This window comes from Stegostoma tigrinum, chromosome 9, assembly GCF_030684315.1.
Source record: "Stegostoma tigrinum isolate sSteTig4 chromosome 9, sSteTig4.hap1, whole genome shotgun sequence".
Lineage (NCBI taxonomy): Eukaryota > Metazoa > Chordata > Chondrichthyes > Orectolobiformes > Stegostomatidae > Stegostoma > Stegostoma tigrinum.
The window spans coordinates 86,759,763-86,776,319 of record NC_081362.1 but is presented as its reverse complement, the minus strand read 5'-3'; the positions used below and the strand labels follow the sequence as shown (position 1 = coordinate 86,776,319).

At 39.4% G+C, this 16,557-nt stretch overlaps 1 protein-coding gene across 1 annotated transcript in view; it reads right to left on the bottom strand.

The window, feature by feature from the left end:
• Positions 1 to 16,557, bottom strand: part of tarbp1 (TAR (HIV-1) RNA binding protein 1) — a 183,163-nt gene that overhangs the window by 75,663 nt on the left and 90,943 nt on the right. Inside the window, exons 19-23 of the mRNA XM_048536298.2 lie at positions 16,233 to 16,358; positions 10,883 to 11,082; positions 10,548 to 10,619; positions 3,140 to 3,260; positions 1,204 to 1,314 (exon numbers count right to left, since the gene is read on the bottom strand). Coding sequence (XP_048392255.1) covers positions 1,204 to 1,314; positions 3,140 to 3,260; positions 10,548 to 10,619; positions 10,883 to 11,082; positions 16,233 to 16,358 — 630 coding nt within the window. The remainder of the gene's footprint in view (positions 1 to 1,203; positions 1,315 to 3,139; positions 3,261 to 10,547; positions 10,620 to 10,882; positions 11,083 to 16,232; positions 16,359 to 16,557) is intronic.

The window sequence follows — 16,557 nt, the reverse complement described above, 5'->3', positions numbered from 1 at the left end:
CACCCATCTTTGCAAATGTTCTGGGATATGGAGGGACTACAAAATCTAGTTTACTACTCCGTAAGTCTACTCCATGTGGAGATTCAGCAACATTGCTGTAGTGTTTCTACTTTTTAAAAAAATTCTATCCTGTGCTGATTTTAAGCTGTAGCTCAAGTCCTGTCACCTTCCACAGCCCAGCTCAGAACCGACTCTCCATCCACGAGGTCACTATTCCAACCAGCTCAAATTTAAAAAAAAAATCACTTTGTGGTCGGCGCCATTTGAACAATGATTTTTTTCATCCTGGGGTCCAAGTGTAAATATAACTTCTGAGCTGCTTCAAACCTTTCCTGAGGCTTCTTTGTGTTTTCAAATTCACATTGCTGCATTAATATTTTTGTAAAAGGAAAGCCACCACTGATCACAATGTGTATGCAAATATTGTGTTCCTTAATATAGAACTGCAACTTCCACAATGGAATGGATTAGTAAACAGCATAGGTTCAACTTACTTGAAAATCACAATCAGGCCTGCCCCATACATGAAGTGATAAGTGGCTTTGTAATTGCAAGTTATACACACATCCTCAGACCAATGCTGCTCTTTGGACTCCTCATGGCTGGTGAACATGTGATATCATCTTGGTCCTGAATGCTGTAACACACTCAGCTCTTAAAGCAGTAACACTTCATGTAAAAAAAGTCCATTCAAAGATCCCATGGGTGAATTGAGCAAGCTAATTTTGGATAACAAGGTGCAGAGCTGGATGAACACAGCAGGCCAAGTAGCATCTTAGGAGCTGCAAAGCTGACGTTTTGGGCCTAGACCCCCGAAACGTCAGTTTTCCTGCTCTGCCTGCAGTGTCTATCCTATCTCAGATTCCCCAGCATCTGCAGTTCCTGCTATCTCTGAAGCTAATTTTGGGTTGAATTTTTAAATTCAGCATGCATTTCAGTATGCATCACAATTGCACTTCATTTCAAAAAGCAAACACTGCACAATTATCTGTGCAGCAATCAGCACTACCAGAAAAAGAAATCAACAAACAACAGGCCAAAGAGTGCTTTCATCTTAAAATGAAAAATGGGCTATTAGAGAAATAAAAACAGAGAGCTGCTTTCAAGGATTAACATTTAGAAAGATTAAAATTACTTCACAGATAATTAGTTTTTGTTCCCTAATGAATGTAAATTATAGGCATCATTTTATAATGTTTCTACCTGGTTCATTTGAGGTAGTAAAACGAGCAGGGTCTGCCAAATTCTGTTCTTTAGTCGATGCAGCATGGAGTTCACATAGTATCGGCCTTTGGTGTTCCTTAGCTGTTCATCCTTAAAAACAGAAAAAAAAAAGTGATATGCATCAGATGCTGAGGAACATTAAGTTCGGGATTGTGGAGTGTTATCCGAAAAAATAAATATGATCTTGCGTAAATAATTGCTGAACAGGAAGCAAATGTCCTTTACAAAAATAAATTCCACATCCAAGAGCCATTCTAGCTAACTGGATTTCCAATTTGGAGAACCTCCTCTGATCAAATCTCACTCCAAGTACAAGTTCTGAAAATACACAAACTCTGAGACAGCACACCTACAAAGACTTAAATATGTAAATACCTAAAATGCATACAAATAATACTACCATACATTCAAGTGGAAGTGGAAGGAACAGCAAAAGTGAACATCTGTCGCTAAAATAAATTCTATTAGTCGATTTGTTGCGTTATCAATTGCAGATAGAAACACACTGAAGTTTCTTTCTCTGTTTGCGTTTCAGGGTTCCTACAGATGTTAGAAGTTATATTATATAGACACTGTTCAGCCCACCTGAGATTTATCTTTCACAGAAGTGAACAGTTCAAAGCAACTAATCATATTCCCGTATCCCCTTCAAATTTCTACACCTGTTCAACCTAATCTTGAATGTTACTGTGTTTCTGTCTCAATTATCAACCACAGAAATTAACTTCACAACTCTGCAAGAAGCTTTTTTTGCTGTTCAAAATCTCTTACATTTCAGCATAGTTCAACTGTGCTCCACTTTTCCAGACTTACAAAAGACTTTCTATCATATTGCTGGAAATCTGCATCACTTCATTCTAAGGAAACAAAGCAGTATTTCTTTGCAATTATAGTTCTCCATTATTCCTTTGTTAAAGTCTTAAATTTCTTGCTGCAGTGTGGAGGATATAGTTTTCTACCTGCAGTTATAGGTGACATGCAAACCCTTTGCAACAGTCCCTTATTTGCCTGCGTAAATGGCACACCAATCATTTCAACTGCAACCCCTAAATCACTTCTGGCTTTGCCAAAATGCTGTGAGGCACACTATCAACATGAAATATGAATACCAACTTATCTGGCATATTGCAAAAGGCAGCAGTGGCTGTCTGGGCCTATCTCGATCTAATTGTGTGCACTAGAGGTGTAAGCTGTTGGAATTTCTGCCTCAAGCGTCAAACAAAAACAAACACTCATTTTTTAAACTGACAGCAAAAGGCAGAGACAATTAGTTGACTTCAAAATTCAAATGTGTTAATTCTTTCTCCAACTCACGTACTTTCTGATGTTGACAGAAGATAGAATTTTATGCAATCAGACTTTAATCTCATTTTTACAAGCAGGTTCTCTTGCAAAAAAATTATAAATAGTACTTCAAATTGAGTTTATTTATGTTCCCTTTTGTACTCAGTCATTTAATTAAAGCTTTAAATAGAATGTACCAGAATCTGAAGATATTCCATCTGTACAGTATAGCTACCAAAGTAGTGTCAGATAAATTAACCACTTAGTGATTGGAACCATCAGCCAGGTAGTTCTCAGAATCAAGTCGTACCTGCTCCAAACATGTCTAAGTAGATTGATTAAAAATAATTAAAGTGGGAATAAGTAACCAGCATTGTTGGGATTTCTGTTGACAGTAGAACTAAATCAGACTATAAAAATAAACGTCTGAACTCTGTCTAACCAGCATTTAACAGGGTAGCGTTACATGGTGCTGAGGTCATTTCTGCTATCATGTAAACCATAGCTTAGCTTTGATCATCAAAGGAAGTATCAGAAATTATTATACATATTCAGCAAAAAAAAAATCAGTGTGTACAAACAGTGCATCAGGGTACTTGCCTGAGGAAAATATCAAAAAATAAGTAATTACCTTTTCAAGGAGTTTACTGAAAACATTCTCCATGAATTTCCTGTGCAGGGAATTTGAACCATTCAAATGGCAGAGGAAGTTAATGGCACAAATCCGCACTGATTGATCATCTCTGCTTTCACTGCAAGGTAGTAAATCAACAAAAAAGAAAACAACTATTTCAACAAGTTAATCACTACCCAAGTTTTGGGTCACAAGAATGTTACTGTTTCAATAATCTGATTCCAACCTTAAGTTAAATAATAATTACATACTGTTTCGAAAATGTTTGCTTTTCACCCCTTTTCTCAACTAATTTCCATGTGGCCTTCCCAGGCCAAGTACCATCTGGGGCTGGTGTACATCCTAGTAGATGATTAGTTCTGAGGTGCCTGCAAATGTCATTCTAACCCAGTGGCCATAAGGGATACAAAAAGTTTGTCTGTAACTGTTGCTCCATCATCTAATGCATTCTGACTAATAGATGGCTACAAAACGATTGATTGCATGCCTCTTTTCAGACTTTTGGTGTGTTAAATTGCATGTTGTAAGGCAAACAACTGCAGTTATTAGAAATTGTTCTAGATTACACAGACAAGGTGCAGAGATTTAACATGTTGTTGCCTGGGCTACAGCACTTCAGCTATGAAGAGAAACTCCATAGGCTGGATTGTTTTCCTCAGAGGAGGGAATACTGAGGGGGGGGACCTGAGTGAAGTATTTAAAGTTAGAAGGTCACCGAGAAGGTATATAGGGAGAAACGTTTTCCATTAGGAGAGGGGTTAACAACCAGAGCACACGGGTTTATGGAGCAGGTGGGGTTTAGAGCAGATTTTGGGGAAAAGAATTTCACCTAAAATAAATGGTTACAGCAGGAACATGTGAAAACACCACAGCTACAGGCCAGTTGCCAGAAATTGGAATTACAATAGAATGACGCTCAACAACTGACACAGACACGTTGAGCTGAGGGTCTTTTTCTGTGCTGTGAAAACTGTGACTCTAAAATGGTTCTCAAAAGGATAGCAAGGAAACTTACAAAATGTCTGAAAAAAAGAGTATAATTTAGATTTTAAGAAATTCATTTTTTTTGAAAGCCAACGTATCGAAGTTGGAAAGCACAGCTACAAACCAGGAACAAACACAGAGGCTGCTGGAAAAGATCAGCAGGTCTGGCAGCATATGTGAAAAGATCAGAGTTAATGTTTCGGGTCCAGCGATCCTTCCTCAGAACAGGTTTCTTTCAGTTTTTACAATTACAAACCACGTGTACAAACCTGTACATTGTTAGCACAGACAATGAGCCATAACCCAAATCTTAAAAATCATTAATATTCCCATCAACATCAAACACACCAGTTGGTTGCTCCGCAAGAGAAATTCCTCAACAATTCAGGAAATATACATTTATTGAGAAGTAACAAAATCAGTTAAGCTCCACATTAAGAATCTGATTATATCGTTTACAACTACTTATCCTTAATCATCATCTACAACTATCAAGGATCTCAGTTGCAAGATAAACCACTTTAGCGAGGCACTTTACACAGGTTATGCTGGTCATACGCATTTCAGTCTGCTGGCATATTAGCACATATTATTATACCTGTACTACCACATCATTATATGTAAACATGATGTTTCAGTAACAATTAAAACAAGATTAAAATTCAGGGGTCAGTACAATCTCCTCAGTGGATGGCATATGCTTTTGATTAATGAAGTAAAAGATGCTTCCAGGGCAGTTTCCCAGCTTCAAGGTGAGGCCTGACATGGTCTGGAATCAAAGCCCAGAGCAGACTCAAGGCTAGGTGCCAGCATGGGTTGGGTTGAAAGGACAATTATTCAGAAGTTTTTATTTCTTTGTTTTTAGAATTTATTTTCACACCTGTAAGAATTTGTACTGAAGAACCTGTACCTAGATACCTTTCGATCTAAAATGGCACTCTAAGTAGTGACTTGTAAACTTTTCGTGAGTACATGTGACAATGATGCTAATTTTAAATCATCCTGTGGAAACATGATGGGAATCTACCTTGGTTTAAAAGCAAACTGCTGCAAGCATTAACAAAATATGTCCAGACTCAATTAAAAGGTAGATAATTCACGTCAAATGTGACAGGTTTAGCCATGAGAGTTCAAAATACCTTTAAAAATGCATTTGAATCAGTGTCACACTTGCTAGTGATCAGAACAATCAAAGCCTCTTGTGCTGAAGCAATGTCTCAGTCTACCAAGCTAATTGATCAATGTTAAGTACATTACTTATTCCCTCCAATCAGAATGACAAAATTGTCATTATTGCAATCTGATTAGCATAAGTGGTTCTCACAAACTAGAGCCTCATCATGTATGTTTTAAAAAAATATACTGTAGTGCTATCTGGTCTCTAAAGTCAGAAGTCAAATGCCACCAGGTTATAGTCCAACAGGTTTATTTGAAATCACAAGCTTTCAGAGCGATGCTCCGAAGTCACTTCACCTGATGAAGGAGCAGCACTCCGAAAGCTTGTGATTTCAAATAAATCTGTTGGACTATAAAAACAAAGCTGCTGGAAAAGCTCAGCAGGTCTGGTAGCATCTGTGAAGGAAAGAAGAGTTAACGTTTTGGGTCTGGTGACCCTACCTCAGAACTGTTGGGCAATAACCTGGTGTCATTCGACTTCTGACTTTGTCCCTCCCAGTCCAACACAAGTACCTTCATATCATGATAATAAAGTGTGAACCTGGATGAACACAGCAGGCCAAGCAGCATTTCAGGAGCACAAAAGCTGACGTTTCGGGCCTAGGCCCTTCATATCATGGTCCCTAAAGAATTAGGCTTTAAAAAAGTATAACCCTGCATTCTTTCCATTGAGATTCAATCCAAAACATCAGCACATCCTTTGCAAATAAACAATGCCTATCCAATCCTTCATCATTGAAGAACTAACTCCTTCTCAACTCTGGGAACATGCTTTTTCCCCCACAGCTGTCACCCCAACACTGCCTCCCATAACCGTCTCCATCCCAAAGGCTTTGTGTGCTCATTTAGCTAGAAGAATAGATTTGTTTTCTTTTCCATCGTTTTCCTAATCAGTTTATCATTTAGTAGCACTGGTGTTAAGATCAAGGCGAAAGGAGTGCACCATTATTTTAGTCTTACTACTCCATAGATAACGACAATAAAAATTCTTTTCTCGTAACCAAAATGACATTTAAACACTATTGAGATCAGGTTTAAACAAAACATCCATCGACCAGCTCTGTTAACTACAAGTATAACTTTATATTATCAAAACAAAATGTCAAACAAGAAGCAGTAAATAGTTAACATACACAATCACTAATAAAATATAAATAAGTCAGGGCTTGTAAACTGCAGTGGGAGTGTCCCTACCCATGGACTAGGAGTTCAAGTCCCACCTGCTCCTGAGATATGTAATAACATATCTGCACAGGTTGATTAGAAAAACAGATTACATTTTTATAAAGTATAAATACTTTTACAAAAGCACGCTGAACTGGTGATCGCTTTGCAGATACCAACATTCTGTCTGCACAAAAGACCCTGAGTTTTGAGTTGCTTGCAACTTCAGCACACAATCATGTTCCTTCACCTGCATATGTTTCAGGCTTGCTGCAGTGCTCCAACAAAACTCAGTGCAAGCTGGAAGAACAGCACCTAATTTTTCTGCTTGGGGACAATGCAGCCTTCTGAACTTAATATTGAGTTCAACAGTTTTAGGCCTTGAGACACCTTCTTGCATGTCCTTTCCCCTACCCCCATATACCAGGCCTTGTTATCACATGGGCTGCTATCACAAACAACGCACTATCAGCTATTAATAGTGCACTGTAGTAGCTTTTCATTTGCCCAACTGAACTTTACGCATTCCTTTGTCTGTTCAACTGTTTTTCTCTCTCTTTCGGCTCTATACCAATCTTTTCCGAGCTACCATCAGTTCTGTAGAAGGGTTACTGGACCCAAAATGTTAAGTCTGATTTCTCTCATCAGATGCTGCCAGATGTGCTGAGGATTTCCAGAAATTTCTGTTATTGTTTCATTCCAACTGAAACAGACAACACAAGAACTTCTCCTAGCATGCTACTGTTCAAAAATAGCCCCTGATTGTACAGCAAAGCAAGCAGCTCATACCTATCGTGTGATTGCTAGGAAACATTGTTAAAAAATCTCCAAAGTGAACTTTCAGAACTTTTAAACAAACCATTTTAGTTTTGTGTACAAAACTTGGCAAGTTTAGTGTAAAAGTGAATTTAAGACCTTAAAGTAAGGGAACACTTAGGAGGCAGCGATCATAATATGGTAGAGTTCAGTCTGCAGTTTGAAAGAGAGAAGGCAAAATTGGTTGTAATCGTGTTACAGTTAAATAAAGGTAATTACAGGGGCATGAGCGGGGAATTGACAAAAATCGACTGGAAGCAGAGCCTAGCGGGGAAGACAGTAGAGCAACAATGGCAGGAGTTTCTGGGTGTAATTAAGGACACAGTACAGAGGTTCATCCCAAAGAAAAGAAAGATTATCCGGGGTGGGATTAGACAGCCATGGCTGACAAAGGAAGTCAAGAAATATATCAACAAAAAAGAGACAGCCTATTAAGTGGCCAAGAGCACTGGGAAATCAGAAGATTGGGAAGGCTACAAAAACAAACAGAGGATAGCAAAGAGACCAATAAGGAAGGAGAGGATCAAATATGAAGGTAGGCTAGCTGGTAATATTAGAAATGATAGTAAAAGTTTCTTTCAATACATAAGAAACAAACAAGAGGCAAAAGTGGATATTGGGCCGCTCCAAATTGATGCTGGAAGGCTAGTGATGGGAGATAAGGAAATAGCTGAAGAACTTAAGTACTTTGTGTCAGTCTTCACAGTGGAAGACATCAGTAGTATGCCAACAATTAGGGAGAGCCAGGGGGCAGAGTTGAGTATGGTAGGCATTACAAAAGAGAAAGTGCTAGAAAAGCTAAAAGGTCTAAAAATTGATAAATCTCTTGGCCCCGATGGGCTACATCCTAAAGTTCTGAGGGAGGTGGCTGAAGAAATAGCAGAGGCTTTGGTCGTGATTTTTCAGAAGTCACTGGAGTCAGGGAAAGTCCCAGATGATTGGAAAATTGCTGTTGTAACCCCCTTGTTTAAGAAAGGATCAAGGCAAAAGATGGAAAATTATAGGCCGATTAGCCTAACCTCGGTAGCTGGTAAATTTCTCGAATCCATTGTCAAGGATGAGATTTCTAAATTCCTGGAAGTGCAGGGTCAGATTAGAACCAGACCGCATGGATTTAGTAAGGGGAGGTCGTGCCTGACAAACCTGTTAGAATTCTTTGAAGAGTATGTTCTATGAGAGAAGTTTGTTAGACCAGGGAAACCCAGTAGATGTTATCTATCTAGACTTCCAAAAGGCCTTTGATACGGTGCCTCACGGGAGGCTACTGAGCAAGGTGAGGGCCCATGGTGTTCGAAGTGAGCTAATGGCTTGGATTGAGGATTGGCTGTCTGACAGAAGGCAGAGAGTTGGGATAAAAGGCTCTTTTTCGGAATGGCAACTGGTGACAAGTGGTGTCCCACAGGGTTCAGTGTTGGGGCTGCAGCTGTTCACCTTATATATTAATGATCTGGATGAAGGGTCTGGGGTCATTCTGGCGAAGTTTGCCGATGATGCAAATGTAGGTGGACAGGCAGGTAGTACTGAGGAGGTGGGGAGGCTGCAGAAAGATTTAGACAGTTTAAGAGAGTGGTCCAGGAAATGGCCGATGAAGTTCAGTGTGAGTAAACGTGAGGTTTTGCACTTTGGTAAAAAGAATACAGGCATGGACTATTTTCTAAATGTTGAGAAAATTCGCAAAGCAGAAGTACAAAGGGATCTGGGCGTGTTGGTCCAGGATTCTCTAAAGGTTAACTTGCAGGTAGAGTCCGTAATTAAGAAAGCGAATGTAATGTTGTCCTTTATCTCAAGAGGGTTGGAATATAAAAGCAGCGATGTGCTTCTGAGACTTTATAAAGCTCTAGTTACGCCCCATTTAGAATACTGTGTCCAATTTTGGGCCCCACACCTCAGGAAGGACAGAGTAGCCCTGAAGCGTGTCCAGCCGAGATTCACACGGATGATCCCTGGAATGGTAGGTTTAACGTACGATGAACGGCTAAGGATCCTGGGATTGTACTCATTAGAGTTTAGAAGGTTGAGAGGAGATCTAATAGAAACTTACAAGATAATGTATGGCTTAGAAGGGGTGGACACTAGGAAGTTGTTTCCATTAGGCGGGGAGACTAGGACCCATGGGCACAGCCTTAAAATTGGGGGGGGTAAATTTAAAACTGAAATGAGACGACATTTCTTCAGCCAGAGAATGGTGGGCTTGTGGAATTCATTGCCACGGAGTGCAGTGGAGACTGGGACGTTGGATGCCTTCAAGGCAGAGATCGACAAATTCTTAATCTCAGAAGGAATCAAAGGCTACGGGGAGAGTGCAGGAAAGTGGAATCGAAATGCCCATCAGTCATGATTTAAATGGTGGAGTGGCCTTGATGGGCCGAATGGCCTTACTTCCACTCCGATGTCTTATGGTCTTATAAGTCCTCCAAACAATATTAAATATAAGGTGTCACTGTAAAACAGTCCCTGGAGTCCTAGCCTCACACTGCGTCCGATGTGGAGAGTACAATCATCATTTTGTGATATGCCTTTGATCTTACAAAAATGTAAATCCAATTGCAATTGTGGATTGTGTGTCTTGTAGTGGGCAGAAAACAGGAAATTTGTAGAAAGAGCAACTAAAAGAGTTGCAAAGAGAGGGGTTCAGGAATTGTAAGGCAACATACTTCTAATGTTAAACTTGCCAGAACATCAACTTCAACATAAGCCTGTGCATACTATAGGATTGGTATGGCATGGGGAAAATTCTAAGAGACTCGTGTTCCAAATACTTGACCTTTCTTTATAACCAGCAAGCAACATGCTAAGTGGTTCCTGTTGGTAAATCATGCAAAGAGAATTGAAACAAACCACTACTGAGAAACAGCCAAATGCATCAAACAACCAGGCCACATAAGTAACAGACTGAAAACAGGCAAATTCAAGTTTTATGAAAGCACTGAAATGTGAACAAGAATGTATGGAGGTAGCTAAAAATAAACAATATGTATTTGCATACCAAAGCAACGTTTGTTGAGATTAACTGAAAATCACATAAATGTTTTGCTCTGAGAATACCAAAATAAAAAGCCAGAAAGATCATAAAATTATAGTCCTTCTTCACCCGCCATTCTGTGCAGTTATATTCATGAATGCAGGCTAATTGTTTACAGAGATAACTAGTGAATCTTGTTTTGTCTGTGTGAGCATTTCCAAGTTCATGAATCATTTCTCTGCTTTCCTCCAGATCAACTCTGCCCATTCTAACAATTAACCCAGAAACCAGCTTTTCACTTACCATTCAGTGCCGGTGTTGGCTGCACATTCATCGCCCAGTAATTCTATATGGGTATGTACATCTTGAATCAGTCTAGACAAAAAGAAAAGAATTGATTCTTCGAAAATTTTCATTACATTTATTAAAGACACAAATCAAGAACCGATCTGTGAAAGCATACAACAGATTTTTCTGATTCACCTTTGGTAATACAACTAATTACACATACTTTAGACTTCTAACTTTTGAGATTTCCAAGAAGTGGAAATTTTGTGAAATGATAAAACACTGAGGTTAGTATCAATTTTGATGAGAAGGCGCAGCAATTTTTTTTTCCCAAAAGGACTTCACTTTACCTCTGATCCTTCCTAAAAACAGGTCCAAATAGACATGCCTCTAAAAAAAGATCCATGTGGTTTTCAGGACTCATGAAATAATCTTGTAGAAAACCTTCAACAGGAGAAACAGCGGGCAGCCAAGTTTGGCAACAGTGCGTGATTAACACATTGAAGACTCCAATTTTAGTTTGCGATATTTCAAGCAACTTGTCTGTAATCTGGAAAGGAAAGATAAAAATGAAATTTTACATTTGAAAGATCTTTTACGACCCTTAGATCTTCCAAAATGCTTCACAGGCAATTGTGAAGATGGTTCATGATGTGCTATTATTAGAAAACATGGGCTCCAAAGCGGAAGAGCAATGTTTAGCTTTAAGTTGAATATGCATTTTTATATTGTGTCTTTTAACAAGGGGGGAAAACACAACCTTAGCTTCATTTTAAGTTTGGTGAGTGGTTCCACAATGTCTAGAAAATTTGTTTGCTTGCATGAACAGTCCAGTTCATGAAGAAAAAAGGGTAGAAGATTGAAATAAATAAACTACTCTTTCCCAGTGACAAGAGTCCAATAACACAAAAAACAGTCAAGCCCAGAAGAAGCCAGGCAGTGTATAGTTTTCAGTCAGAGAGAAAAAGGTCTATTGCAGAAGTGCTGTTGGGTTTGCAGTCTCCAAAGCAGTCTGGACTGAAAAGAAGTCCTAAGTGGCTTAAAACTCAGGAAATGAAACACTCCACAAACAGAAGGCTGTTAAAGAGATGACTTCAAACATAGGTGTGCTGAGGTAGCAGCTTCTTTAAGGGTCGGAGGAAGAGACAGACACGAACTACAGAATGTAGGACTGATTTAATGCCGAACTTTGCCAAAAAGAAACAGATTACAGTTGTGCTAATTGAATAAAGAGTTTTAAGGTAGATACAAGGTGACCTTACACAGGTTTAAGAGTCTGTGAAATTGTTGTCGCCAGCTAAAGGTTTCAATCTTTACATGTTGGATATATGTAATAGGTGTTTCAAATAATCCTTGGATAACGTCGCAGTTATATTTTGTAACAAACCCCTGTTCTTTTGTTAATAGTATATTGGCATTCTTTTGTGAATATGTTCAATGATTGACAAATTGCAAGAATAAAACTTAATGCCTATTAAGCCAGGTTTCACTTTGGAATCTGAGATAATGGGAACTGCAGATGCTGGAGAATCCAAGATAACTAAGTATGGGGCTGGATGAACACAGCAGGCCAAGCAGCATCTTAGGAGCACAAAAGCTGACGAAACGTCAGCTTTTGTGCTCCTAAGATGCTGCTTGACCTGCTGTGTTCCTCCAGCCCCATACTTTGTTATCTTCACTTTGGAATCTGACATGTTTAATATTAGCAGGGATCATAACCAAATAAAGAGTGGTCACAGTCATGAAACATTAACTCTGTTTTACCATGCTGGTGCTGCCTGATTTGATGAGTATTCCCAGCAGTTTGACATTTAAATTCAGATTTCCAGCTTCTGCAGTATTTGGCTTTTGAATCAAAAGAACTCCCTTGCTCATCTTTGGATAGCGCCCAGCAATCTATCATCAATTGGAAGAGACTGATGAGGGCATCTGTGTAACATACCATCTGAATGTCAGTACCTCTGATGTTTTGATACTTAGTGTAGTTAGATGTCTTGAGAGTATATAGAATATCATTTGACACAGTTGAGTGCCAGTCAGGCTTACTGCTATATGTACTGAGCATGAAAATAATGCAAACTTGCTTTTAAAGAGAATTAAAATGAATTTAAAAGGGTAGAACGGCTGGATCCCATGCTATAACATCTTATGAAATATTTATAATTCAAATGCGATACCGATCTGAATTTTGCCCTATTACGAAGTATCCCCACGATATTTGCTCAATATGTTTCTTGGACATGTTACCATCTTATAGCCTATGTTCTCTTGAGATTTTCCTGCTACTGTGCAGACCTCTGATGTCTGTGTGTGGTGTCCTCACGGTTGATCAGCACGCATGGACCCTTCAAATGGCTGCACAGTCATGCAGCTTAAAAGGAACATGGCTTGCAGTATACTGTCCAGTTCTACAGATCAATCAATTTTCTCAATCATCTTTTTCCTTTCACTATTAGATATTTCAAAACAATGGCTAAGTCATAAAAGACAACTCAAAGGAAAATAATTACCCTGGAGACTGCAGTATCTGGAAAGTTAAAATCTTAAGAATGTGTACATACGTACCTTTTGTTCATTAATCAAAGGTGAATGCTTTGACTTCCAGAGCTCCCTGGGAATATAACTCTTAATTCACACAAGTGCCATGAAGAGCATGTACTGCTCACCTCCATAATGCTCAACAGTGGTTATCAGGATACTGCAGCACCTGAATCAGGATTTTTCTGAAATAACAAAACTATGTTCTCTCTACACAATTGCTATTCAGCACAGAGATTACCTGACAACAAGTTGGTAAATGTGGAACTTATCCAACAGCATGTGAATAATCAACAAACATCACAGGTAGATGATATGTTGCACAGAATCGAAAACAAAATCAGAAGCACTATACAAGGTATTAATCAGACCACAACTGAAATACTGTTAACAATTCTGGGCCCCTTGTCCAAGGGGAGATACACTGACACTAGATACAGTCTAGGGAAGAGAGATAACAAGGTGTGGAGCTGGATGAACACAGCAAGCCAAGCAGCACCATAGGAGCAGGAAGGCTGACGTTTCGAGCAGAGACTCTTCATCTAATGAAACACGTAAGATTTTTAGGGGATTTTACAGGATAGATGTGCAAAGGTTCCTTCCGTTTACAGATGAGTCAAGGACCAGAGGGCACAATCTCAGAATAAGGCATTACCAAATTAAGACCAAGATAAGGAGAAATTTCTTCTTTCAGAGAAGAGTGAATCTGTGGAATTCTTGACTGAAGAGGACTAACAAGGCTGGGTCTCAAGTATAGTATATCGTTAAGAATATTCAAAGGCTGAAGACAGATTTTTAATCAGTAAGGGAATAAAAGGTTATGAGAAAAGGCAGGAAAGTGAAGTTGAGGATTATCAGTTAGACATGATCACATTGAATGCCAGGACAGACTCAACACGCTAAATTACTTGTATTTTTAAATGTTATGGCTTTAAGGCTGATTGTGTTGATTCTAAAACAAGGGGAGATGAGACAGAAAATCAGCTATTGTTGTACTGAATGGTGAAACAGGTTCAAGGGGCTGTATGGTGAATACCTGCTCATACTGCTTATGCACTTTTATCAAAAGGGTGTATTATCTAGGTCCAATCATTGTGTCAGTTCATTTAATCAGTTAGGACCACTCCTAATTGCTATACCACAGGGTGCGTCCAAGCTGCTGTGGGGACCAGTGTAAGATTACATCAACAGTTATACACAGATGCAACAAACAAGACAAGGCACCAACTGACTACATGGAGGACTGTTGTATAAATTATCACAAACATTTAAATTCGAGAACAGCAAACTAATTCTTACCCTCTGGTGAGGGTGGCTACTGTCAGTGAAATCCCAACACTTAACCTGCACCCTGATAAATTAAGCTAAGCTGTCTCTGAAAACCTCAGCAAGGTTTATCCACTTCACATCAAGTGGAAGATTACACCATATGCATTCAGGATCCTGCCTGAGTGTAAAGTTCTTGATTTTCACATTTCCACTTCAAGACAGACCCACCTCTTTCCAAAAGGTTTCTTTCCTTCCCCACTTTTCCAATCATGGGCAGGGAACAAAATTGAGCTAGAATAGCTTCAGCAAGATACAGTTGCAATGATTTACCAAATTTAACTTGCTGTTTTAATTTTTGGCACTGACAATAACTTCATTTTATGTGCATTGTCCCTTGACATCAGGATGCAAGGAGGCTAATGGAAGCTGGCCTTTTATACTCCAATCCTCTGGAGATATAAGATGTAGAAGTTATGCTGTACCTATACTTCATCCTGATTAGACTAAGCTGCGGAGACCAAGGGGAGGATGAGAGCAGACCTAGGCACCACACCTTGAGGATATATTCGCCTCAGGGGGAGTACAATGTTGGTTTACAAGAATGATACCTAGGTTTTAGGCGCTCGTGTACGATAAAGAGATTATACAAATTACGTCAGTGCTCTCTAGAATTTAAGAGGGTTAAGGGGTGATCTGATCAAAGACTTTAAGATGTTAACAGGAAACGACGGGATAGATAAAGATGAACTATTTCCACTGGTTAGTGATTCTAGAACTAGAAGGCATAGTCTGAGAAATAGGGTCATCTCCAGGAGAGATGTTCAGAGGCACTCATACACACAAAAGATGGTAGAGATTTGGAACTCTCTTCCACAAATGGAAATTGATAATAGATCAGTTATTAGTTTTAAATCTGAGTGAGATAATGTCTCTGCTTATCAAAAAACTTAAGAAATATGGGCCAAAGGTGGGTGTATTGGAGTTAAGTCACAGGTCAGCCATGATCTCATTAAATGGTTGGACAGGCTTGAGGGGCTGAATGGCCTATTCTTATTTTTATGCTACTACGTACCCTCTAATAACTACTTCTTAAAATGACATTCCCTAAAATACATAACAGAAAATATTGCCAGAGGAGCTCTTGGAATCAGAGCCACTGTAAAAATAGTTGGTTCTGGCACAGAAACGAAGCAGTCCCACTTTCTGCACCTTCAAACGTTCTCTTAAATAAGTAAAAATGATATATGAAGGTGTGCAGAATGATCTCAACTCCCTTACGTTGCTGGAAGCATTTCCAGCATGGGTGTGAATATAATCCGTTCCTCTGAGCATAACGCTAAAGGAAAAATGAACATGATGCGCAAGATCATTCAATGACAGGAAAGATCAGGCAGACCCCTTGAACCCCTTGCATGGCAAAATCTTAGTAAATGATCATTTACAGGTGGCCAGATTTTAAAAGGTTTTATGGTTTCAATATGTAGTTGATCTTTATAATTCACCAAGCCAGTCCATTGCAAAAAATGTGTTAAATAGATGTCAAGTGGATACTTGGGCAAGAAAGTTAGGTAATGGAGGACACAAAAAACAAACAATGCGTGCACACTCCTGGAACAGTGCTGGTACAGACCTGAGATCAGGTTACTCAGTCATTAATTGATCAAAGCCATGTGTCTGCCATCTGCATTAGCGGACAACTCTCAAACAACATCAATTGCATTTTTGAGCTTGAACACAAGAATAGATTTTAAACAGAGCTAACAGGGGTCTTGCACACTGGCTGAAGAGCCTCGCATTGGCTCTATTGTTTAAGCCACATTTAATTGCCAACCATTAATTGGGCAGGGTCAACCTTGCCCAGCATTGACGACTAAGGTAGTAGATGTTCTGTACCTGAAAGAGACAGGTCAGGTGCCAGCCGCTCCTCTGCAGCCCCACTGAAATTGTGGCAGCTACCACAAACACTATGCTCACTTGAGACCAAGGGCTGCCATGGATCCAGAAACATGTGACTGATGGCTTGGGAATTGGGGAAGAGAGAGACAGAGATAGAGATTGGGATTAGTTCTCAACAGGACCCCCTATCCAAATACTCGATCCTTAGATCAGCAGCAACTGCCTATCAGCAAAGGATTCCTACTGGAAGCCGGTATGCAAACAGTAAGGATTTAGGTGCACATAATAACCAGTTTGTACACAGGTTGAAGATGATGCTTCA